The 10,169-nt window shown below is 36.1% G+C and overlaps 1 protein-coding gene across 1 annotated transcript; it reads right to left on the bottom strand.

Moving 5' to 3' along the window:
* Positions 1 to 7,480: 7,480 nt before the first annotated feature.
* LOC108461238 (uncharacterized) lies at positions 7,481 to 9,917 on the bottom strand. The gene is made up of 4 exons (XM_017761006.2): positions 9,325 to 9,917; positions 9,004 to 9,117; positions 8,632 to 8,919; positions 7,481 to 7,815 (listed from the first exon to the last, which is right to left on the bottom strand). The coding sequence occupies exons 1-4, from the start codon at positions 9,751 to 9,753 to the stop codon at positions 7,615 to 7,617; spliced, it is 1,032 nt and encodes a 343-aa protein (XP_017616495.1). The 5' UTR covers positions 9,754 to 9,917; the 3' UTR covers positions 7,481 to 7,614.
* Positions 9,918 to 10,169: the final 252 nt, after the last annotated feature.

Below are 10,169 nucleotides of genomic sequence, written 5' to 3'. Positions count from 1 at the left end.
TCATTGACTATCACCCGGAAAGGCTAATGTGGTTGCGGATGCCTTAAGCGGAAATCACTTTGTTTGCCTTATGAGCGATGAATGTACACTTGTCTGTTCTATCCGACAATGTACTAGTGGCAGAATTAAAGGCCAAACCCTTGTTGATTCGTCAAATTCGTGAAGCTTAGAAAGTCGATGATGAATTGGTTGCAAAACGGGCTGAATGTGTTCCGAATGTGTAATCAGAGTTTCAAGTTGATGATGACGATTGTTTGAGGTTCAGAAATCGTTTGTGTGTTCCAAGAAATTCAGAACTCATTTCGATGATTCTGAACGAAGCTCATTGTAGCCGAATGTCAATTCACCTGGGGAGTACGAAGATGTACAACGATTTGAAATGTCGGTTTTGGTGGCATGGTATGAAACGAGACATCTCCGACTTTGTTTCGAGATGTTTAATATGTCAACAAGTGAAAGCGGAACATCAAGTGCCTTCAGGGTTACTTCAGCCGATCATGATACCCAAGTGGAAATGGGATTGAGTCACAATGGATTTTGTGTCCGGACTGCCATTTTCAGCAAGTAAGAAGGATGCGATTTGGGTTGTTGTTGATAGACTGACTAAGTCGGCTCACTTTATCCTTGTGCGTGCAGATTTTTCATTGGATAAACTAGCTGAATTGTATGTTTCTCAGATTGTGAGATTACACGGGGTACTGATTTCTATTGTGTCGGATAGAGATCCGAGATTCACCTCACGATTTTGGAAGAAATTGCAAGAAGCTTTGGGTACCAAGTTGCATTTTAGCACCGCTTTTCATCCACAAACCGACGGCCAATCCGAACGGATAATTTAGATACTTGAGGATATTTTGAGATGTTGCATCCTCGAGTTTAGTGGTTCATGGGAGCGGTATTTACCTTTGATTGAATTCGCATACAACAATAGTTTTCATTCAAGTATTAAGATGACACCTTACGAGGCTTTGTACGAAAATGCCGTACGCCATTGTTTTGGACCGAACTCGGTGAAAGTAAAATTTTCGGAGTGGACTTGATTAAAGATGCTGAACAGAAAGTAAAAGTCATCCATGAAAGTCTAAAGGCAGCCGCAGATCGTCAGAAATCGTACGCGGATCTGAAACGAAAAGACATTGAGTTTCAGGTGGGGGATAAAGTGTTTCTTAAAGTTTCGCCTTGGAAAAAGATACTCAGATTTGGCCGTAAAGGCAAATTGAGTCCGAGGTTCATCGGACCATATGAAGTATCCGAACGAGTCGGTCCATTATGTATCGATTGATTTTGCCCCGAACTTGAAAAGATTCACGACGTCTTTCATGTTTCGATGCTTCGACTTTATAGATCTGATCCGTCGCACATAATTAGTCCATCAGAGGTTGAAATTCAAGCTGATATGAGTTATGAAGAAGAACCGATTCGTATCCTAGCCCGTGAAGTGAAGGAGTTGCGAAACAAAAGGGTTCCGTTAGTAAAAGTGTTATGGCTCAAACACGGGATGGAAGAAGCTACTTGGGAACCCGAGAATTCTATAAAAGAGCGATACCCAAACCTATTTACTGGTAAGATTTTCGGGGACGAAAATTTCTTAAGTGGGGGAGAGTTGTGACAACCCAAAATTGACCCTAGTCGGGAAGTGGTTTCGGGACCGCTAAACCGAGTCACCGAAATGTTTGAACGTATTATTTATTGTCTAAAATATGTGATTATGAATGTGTGAAAGTTTTAAGTTTCGATTTAGTAAATTTCATGTGAATTTAGTCAATAGGACTTGTGTGACACTTTTGAAATGTGATAGGCTAATCTATAAGGATCTAATAGTGCATGTAATCAAAAAGGAGGACTTGCATGTCAAATTTCCCTAAATCCAAGCCTAGTGGCCGGCCATGACAAAGAATATGGGCAAAACATGTCATAGACATGTTTTGTTGGTGCATCATGGGAGGAAAAAAATAAAATAAGAAAAGATGAAAAAAAGGATTATGATGAAAACAAAGAAAAAAAATGTTCATCCTTTTTCATCTCTTTTGGCGAAATTCTCTAAGGAAGGAGGAAGGAGTTTTTGCTTCATGTTTGGTTTGGAAGAGGATTAGGAGGAGATTTGGCCATACTTGCATCTAGATTAAGGTATGTTTGAGGTTGTGCTATGAGATTCATGCATGTTCTTAGTTGCTAGCTTGAGTTCTAATTAGTCCATGGTTCAAAACTTTGCTATATCATGGGGATGATATTCGCCAAGGTAGATTTTGTGTTAATGCCATTGCATGCTAAATATGAAGCTTGTTAATGATACATGTGATGGTGGATTGATGACTCTTGGATTTTTTTTAGCATTTTGAGTAAGACATTAAGTTTTGGAATTGATGGAATGGAGAGTATGCTTAAGTTGTGTTATGAACAACTATGTGTTAAATCAAGGGTTGCTAAGCTAGCTATTAAGGTGAAGTGCAATGTTAGTGATTGATTAATAGTGTATATACATGTATGCATATTCGGCCATCAAATTAAGAGCATAGGTGATGATGAGTCTATGCTTTGTACATTCGGCCATATATATATATATATGCATGTGTGATTGGATTATTGATAGTAGGGCTATAGCATATGGTTATGAGCCGAATAGCTAAGAGCATGAGGTAGCAAGATAAAAATTTTACCATGCCGTTCCGTATGTCATAAAACCATTAAAATGTGAATATCAATATGTGTAGCAAAGCGGTTGAATGAGTTAATTTATTTGTTTAAGCTCAAGATCCTAAAGGAGAGGCGTCCAACAAGGGGAAATCGAAGGTCATCGAGTAGCCGACTTGGAATTATTTTACACCACACAAGGTAGGTCACTAAGCATATATTTTGTATTGATTTAAATAGACATAATGTCTATGTAATTATGTCGAAAGGAATGATAAATTTATATACATGTATGTATGTGGTGATGAAGGTATTGAATGAAAAGAAAAGAGGTGAGATGCATCGAGTTGTTGATTTCGGCACTAAGTGTGCGGGTATAAACATTTGTGATCATGAGAATGGCACTAAGTGTGCGGGTTTAAAATTTGTACAGCACTAAGTGTGCGAGTTTGATCATATAGCACTAAGTGTGCTAGTTGATTATATAGCACTAAGTGTGCGGACTCACTATATGCTTTTGAATCACTATTGACACTGAGTGTGCGACATTATTGAGTTGATCACGGACAGCGGATCGGGTAAGTACCTTGAGTTCATGGCTAATAGGCGCTATGTTTATGTTTGGAGTTGAGCTTGGAAGTTTTGAACCTATGTGACAATTCAAATTGAAGTCACGTACATAAGAATTATCGTGGAATAAGTGAAAGGTCATGTAGATGTATGATTGTAACGAAAACAAAATGGTGTACAAAAAAATGCCTCAAATATCCTATTGATTAGTATATGGAATGTGAATGTGTAACTTGGTATGAGATTGAATCGAAAGGTCTAAGGAACTATGGTATAGTTCGGTTTGAATGGAGTAATTAGCCTCGTTCCATTTTGTTTCCTCTTGTGATAATGTTATTAATGGTTGGTAGTGCATTGCTTATGACTTACTGAGTTATATACTCATTCGGTGTTTGCTTGTCACCTATTTTAGGTTTCTTGGACTCGACCTTTTGCGTATTCGGGACCGTCATCAAGTCATCACACCGCTAACAACTTTTGGTATTTTCTTCGTAGTTGGTCTAGGAGTACATTTCGGCATGTATAGGCTATTATGCTTTGTTGAAATTGGTATGTAAACTTTTAGCCATGCGAAAATGGCGTAAATGTTCAGTTGGAATTGGTTTTGTGATGTTTGGACACAAGTCATGGTTATAATTTGGGACATGCATGATGAATTATTAGTTAAATCAAGGAAAAGTCATGAAATAGGCATAGTTTGTTTTAGTAACAGATGCTGACAGCAGCAGTGGTGTGGAGGTGAAAAATCACTAAAAATAGCAGGAATGGAATTAAATAGTGAATAAATTATGTAAATGAGCCTTGACGAATCTACTTTCATATGGAAGAAACAAAACGGTCATATGAGTTGTATCCTAAGAGATATTTAGGTATTCGTGAAACAGGGCCAGAACGGTTTCTGGATTCCCTGTTCCGACTTTGGAAATTCATTATAAATTAACCAGAGATAATTAGGAGTCATACCATATATGTATAGATTCCTCTTTGAGTCTAGTTTCTATAGAAACAAACGCCATCAGTATTGAAGCCCTGCACAGGGAGATATTCAAGTTGTAACGCACGAAGGTCAGTGTAGTCGACCCCTGTAACATGGGAGATTTTAACTAATAAACTGTACTAATTGGCTTGACCAAAAATTCTAGAAAAAAATCTATAGATTGACATATGAGTCTAGTTTCAGGGAAAAATTACGAAACTGATTTTCGAGTTTTGAAACTCCAGATATGATTTTTAAGGCGACAGTGATGCAGTAACCAGCTTGTCTGGAAATTTTTTTTTTATGGACTGTGAAAACAATTAAGATTAGTCTGTGTGCACCTTGTATTCGACTCCGGTAACGGATTCGGGTACGGGGTGTTACAAGGCGAATCCCTATAATGAACACGTTATAAAATGGAAGCCTTTGTAGCAATCTATGAAATGGAAGTCTTTGTGGTGACCTATAGAAAGGAAGGCCTTTGTGCCATATTCTAAAGGAAGGCCTTTATGGCAATTATCTGAAGGGAATGCCTTTATGGAAGACCCTGAAAGAGAGAAATGGTAAATACGAAAAACCCTGGAAGAATGATAAATAACTAACTTTGAAGAATGGTAGGTATGGTAAACTCTAAGAGAATGATATGTATGGCGAACTTTGAAGGAACAGTTCCGTAGGAAAAGGTTGAGGCATATCCTGCATAGTCTTAAGATATGTATAGAGAATGTGGAACGTGCTAGGGTATGTGGCAAATTCATAGTATGAACCAAGTAGACTAGAAGAATAACTCGATCAATAGTGTTTTGTATGTATGAGTCCCAGAATGGGAACAGTTAAGGAATCACAAAAGGGCTGGGTGAAGAACGTAAGCAATTTACTGAAAATAAGAAGGGATTGGCATGGTCACAAAGTAAGGTATGACATCTATGGTATGAAGAAGAATGGTACTCACCAAAGTCAAGTCGAAGAATGAAGAACAATGAGTTGATAATGAAATTTCCATTGAATTGTACTGAGAAATATAGGTAAATGAAGTTTAACTCACTAAGTTATCATGAACTTACCTCTGTGAATTATGTTACAAGTAAGCTAATTAGGTCTTTTCCAGGAGAAACGATGCCAAGGCTACGCCTGAGGTGGCGAAAAGGGCTATTATGCATACAGAACGTGTTGGCAGCACAATTATAGTCAATATTATCACTGAGGGCTATTATGCATAAAACAAATAGAATAATGTAATTAAGTTATGATATTCACTTGTAAGAACTCGCTATTTGAAGTATTGTACAATAGCTGTAATTATCTACAGGTACATCTAGTTGTAAGTTAGTTGGAACAATATTCTTAAATAAGTTGTAGATGTTGAAAATTTTGTATGTTTTGCTTTTGAGTAAGTCTATAACAGAGGGGTAACACTTAAGATCTGGATTTGGCAAATCAGATCGGGTTGAGGGCATTACAAATGTCAAATGGTTAAGTCGCGACATTATTTATTGCAACGTTGCGACATTGTATGTGTAGAAAGTAATATTGCGACATTATCTCTTTCATGTCTCGACATTATGGAAAGTCACAACATTTTGCACCACATTGTCCCCTACTACACTATTGGACTCATTTTAGCTTCTGAATGCTCCTTTTTATCTCGGATGCTTCCAAGCTTCTACGAAATGGTTCAAAATGGTTTAAAAATGTTTTTAAAGCTCTCCAATGGTCTCAAATAAATTTTTATGATTTTACAAATATGGTATAAGGTTTGAAATTTTCAAATATCTTCAAGGTTTTGTTTTGCGTGTATCCTGTTAGCATTTCCCATTCGTACTATATATCAGGACAGGTGAAAGATGTATCATTAATAACCAACAAATCATGGAAGTTAATAGAGCTACCAGACTCTAACTTATAAAGTGTAAATGATTAAAAAGAAAGAGAAATTGAAGTTAATAGCTCATTTGATAAATATAAAACCAAGGTTGTAACAAAAAAAAAATTGATTTTTTTTTATTTTCCAATTTATTGGCATTTGTTGCAATTTGGTAATTTGATATAAAAATATATTTCTTTGTGAGTGCCATTAAAAATTTGAATAAACTATATTTACGATTATTAAACTATTTGTAAGTTTGTGTTTTGGTTATTCAATTTCAAAAAGTTACAAAAATAGTCATTGAATTATTCGAAAGTTATCATTTAGGTCACTAAACTATTTGAAAGATTTCACTTAAGTAATTAGGTTGTTAAGTTTTTTTTAAAGTTCGACTAGCAAACTCCAAGCGATGATTCAATGATTGATATGGTGGATTAATATCCATCAACAAGTAGAAAAACATACTTAGATCCAAGTTGATCTAGTAGCCAATGTCAGAGGTTGAAGAAGGAGGCTATTAGAATTTTGGTTAGCGGATTCATGATATTCAAATTTGTTTAATAAAAAAAATTGAACTACGAAATATAAGGAAAGAGAGGTTTCAATTGGCGAAGGTAGTGCGAATAAAGAAAGCCATACAATTATGATTTTAACAACCTAATGACTTAAATAAAAACTTTCGAATAGTTCAATAATTATTTTATAATTTTTGAAGTGACCAAAACATAAACTTAATAATAGTTCAATGATCTCAAATATAATTTACCATAAAAATTTTCAAATTTCAATAGTTTGTGAGTATAATTATTCCTCATTTCCTTTGTTCAAATAGTCATTGTACCAAAAGAAAAGATAACACCGTATCCTTTACTTGGGTTCAATCTCAATTGATCTCATTTCCTCTCTTAATTATTAAAAAAAAAAAAAAAAAAAAAAAAGAAGCAGTCATACCACCGATCTCACCAAGAAATGTCATATCAATACGACAAATAACACCTAATAAAAATAAAACAAATAATGATATTTATTCCAAGAGGCCGAATAGACCGATTCACAGTTAAGAACAGGGCTGATCAATTTCCAAATAATTGACATTGCTAAATCAATTTATATTTATAATTTTTCGAACAAATTAATTTAAATAAAATTTTAAAACTTGTGAATATATTGTCACCAATAACATTACCCTTTTTTTTTTTTCCCCATTTTGTGTTCTTTTGGCCAAATCCTTTATATACCTTTTAATAAGACAATCATCAAGAAGAACTACTACGGAAGATAATTTCCTTTTAGTTCTTTTCTTTTTAACAAATTCAATTCTCTCTAGGCCTAAGAGAATGGAAGAAATCCAAAAGAAAAATGAAAAAAAAGAAGAAGCTTCAACTTCAATAAATGGCTAACAAGTAAAAGGCGGCATCTCCACAGACCTGATAATATTATATGAAATTGAGAACCGATGTTCTCGCTTTGATTAAGCAGGAAGAACTAGAAAGGGCTTACAATGTTGCCAAGCTCGCAATACACATCTTAGAGGCTCAAGTCACAAGAAAAGTTCAATTTGCTACAGATTCTAATTCCATGGGCTTGGCTGCCAAGCCTCTCGTAAGACTGAAGTGCCACCAGATGCTGCAGGGGAAGGAGATGATGCAACGAAATTTGTTCCTGACACAGATACGGTGGGAGGATTCCCAGGATGACCTTGATTTCCAGTAGGAGCAAAACGTGAAGGACTACCTGTGACCCCCATGCTTGTTCGAGAAGGGTGGGAAACCTACACGCATGACCAATAACTGAATATCTTTAGCAACCAGCCAAACGTCAAGAAACGCACCTTGCCTAAACAGATATTGTACGCTAATCTTAAGGTTGCATGGCATAACATTTACTAGGAGAGAAAATAATTTGATTTCAATACAACTCATCGAAGATCAACCAATCAAACAAACATATTTTCTTGAATGTTAACACTAAACATTGTGATCCTTTGGTGGTAATAGATCATATATTATTTCTGTAAAGTAGGAATATAAATAACTAAACAAGTACATCTTGCAGTAGATGCTTATTATCGTTTTCTATGAGGTCCCACTTTAACAGCTACATAGTGCATCTATTTACACAAAACACAAAAAAGAAAGAAGTATCATAACATATGCTGTTTCCTTAATTTGAAAGGCAAGGAAAAAGGCTCTAAGCAGGCTTATTATCTACCAATGTCCAGATGAGGGTGATTAATCTTCAAATTCCCATGCTAAGTAAATGTCAAGCATTTGACAGAACCGCAAATCATTGGAGGAAAGGAGCTTGTGGTGATTCATAAGGTATGCAATTGGCAATTTCCTAAATATGACCAAGCAGAAATAGGAGCAAATCATGGGAGGTAAGTTTTAGGGTCAGATCTTAACAAAAAGCACATTCGCAAAAAGTTAAGGGATCAAATGCAGGTTCACATAAACTTTAGGTTCCTAGCTCAGACCACCCACTTTGACATACAACATAACGATGTTGAAAAATAAAATCTATGGATGCTCATTTTTTTGGTATGTTACTGGAAAAAGAAAAAGGAAGAACAAATTTAGTATATTACCACATTATGTTGAATGTAGGTAGGCCTTCTAAGAGGAGATTCTGAAGATGGAGATGTACTGCTCATCCGAAACACATGACGAGAATGAACGTTATGGTTTGAAACATCATCAGCTTCAACTCCATCATTTTCACCAGCAAGATTAGCATCCAAGCCCATCCGAGGAGTGACAAGCCTCGTCATTGACCCTGAGTCATTTGTGGTTTCCACTTGAAGTGGAACGGCTGGACGATTCACTGTACCTTGTGTGCCATTTCTTCTCTTCAACTCCTCCTCTGCATTCAAGATCTATCAAGTGCTACCAATTAATTTCAGGAATTCAATTATTGGAAGACTGGTCTTCAATAGAAAGGCATTACAATTGAGGTTTACCTGCTTTAGTACTTGTACTAAACTATGCTTTTTTGCATTCAAAACCTGTAATTTCTCCTCAACATCCCTTTTCCTTTTTTCTTTTCCATTGAAATCATTTATTTTATCGCTTACCTAGCAATCCACAATAAATCAAGAACATTTCCACAAACAAGAATAGAAGTTTTGCACAAACATGAACACGGGAAAAAATCAGACTTGTTAGCACTTTAAAATCAACTAATATTCATCCATTCTCAACAGTTATGGTTACGAATTCTTAAATTAAAATTTCAGGCTAGAAAAACATCAACTAGAAGAAAAAAAAAGTAATCATAATACCTCTACATTTGTTTTAGCCTCCTCAGGCGGCTTCTCATCCACTTGCAAATTGATATCTTTCTCGGTCTGCTCATCTTCCGACTTCACCAAACAACCTCCACCGTCGGATCCTCCAACTATGTCCACCTTGACCTCCTGGAGAGGTGGTCCAGTTTTCAAACCCTCGGACGGTTCAGGTTCCAGTTTGGCTTTCAATTTCGGCTCAATAGGAGGCTCACAGGACACGGGAGATTGAATTTGATGCTTTAAAACAGAGTTAGGGCTAGGGTTAGAAGAAGAAGAGGAACGGAGACGAGAGAGAGCTCTGTCGCGGCGGTGCAAGAGAGATTTGAAGTCTTTGAGAGAGATTTTGGGAGTCGGCATTAGCCAGCGCCAAGATACCTCCGGTGCTCTGTGGAGGTTCCCTCTGTACAAAGAAATCGCCACCATTTTTGTGGCATAATCGAAAATAAAATTTTACGGTTATGGATATTATCTCAGGCTTTTCCGTAATAACCGCATTCAACAAACGACTGTTGCACGGCTTGCGAGAGCAAATAAATGTCAAATTTTGTTTTTGGTAAACTACACCGAATAAATTACTACTGTTTTTTTCTATCACTAAACTATTCCATTTTTCTTTTTTATCACTAGCTATTAAAATAGTAACGGGAAGCTAAATTCACAATTTTTTTTGGTGAAAGATGAAAGAAAATATAAATTAAAACCTCTGAATACACGTATTAACCAATTTAGGAGGTACTTCAAAAATTTGGAAGGATGATTTCCAAGAAAAATTGATCTTTGCCAATCGATATGCAATTAAATTGCACTCATTGAAAACATACTTAATTTCCCATTAGCCT

This window comes from Gossypium arboreum, chromosome 13 (assembly GCF_025698485.1).
Source record: "Gossypium arboreum isolate Shixiya-1 chromosome 13, ASM2569848v2, whole genome shotgun sequence".
Lineage (NCBI taxonomy): Eukaryota > Viridiplantae > Streptophyta > Magnoliopsida > Malvales > Malvaceae > Gossypium > Gossypium arboreum.
The sequence above is the reverse complement of the archived record's forward strand: the minus strand, read 5'-3'. Positions and strand labels throughout refer to the sequence as shown.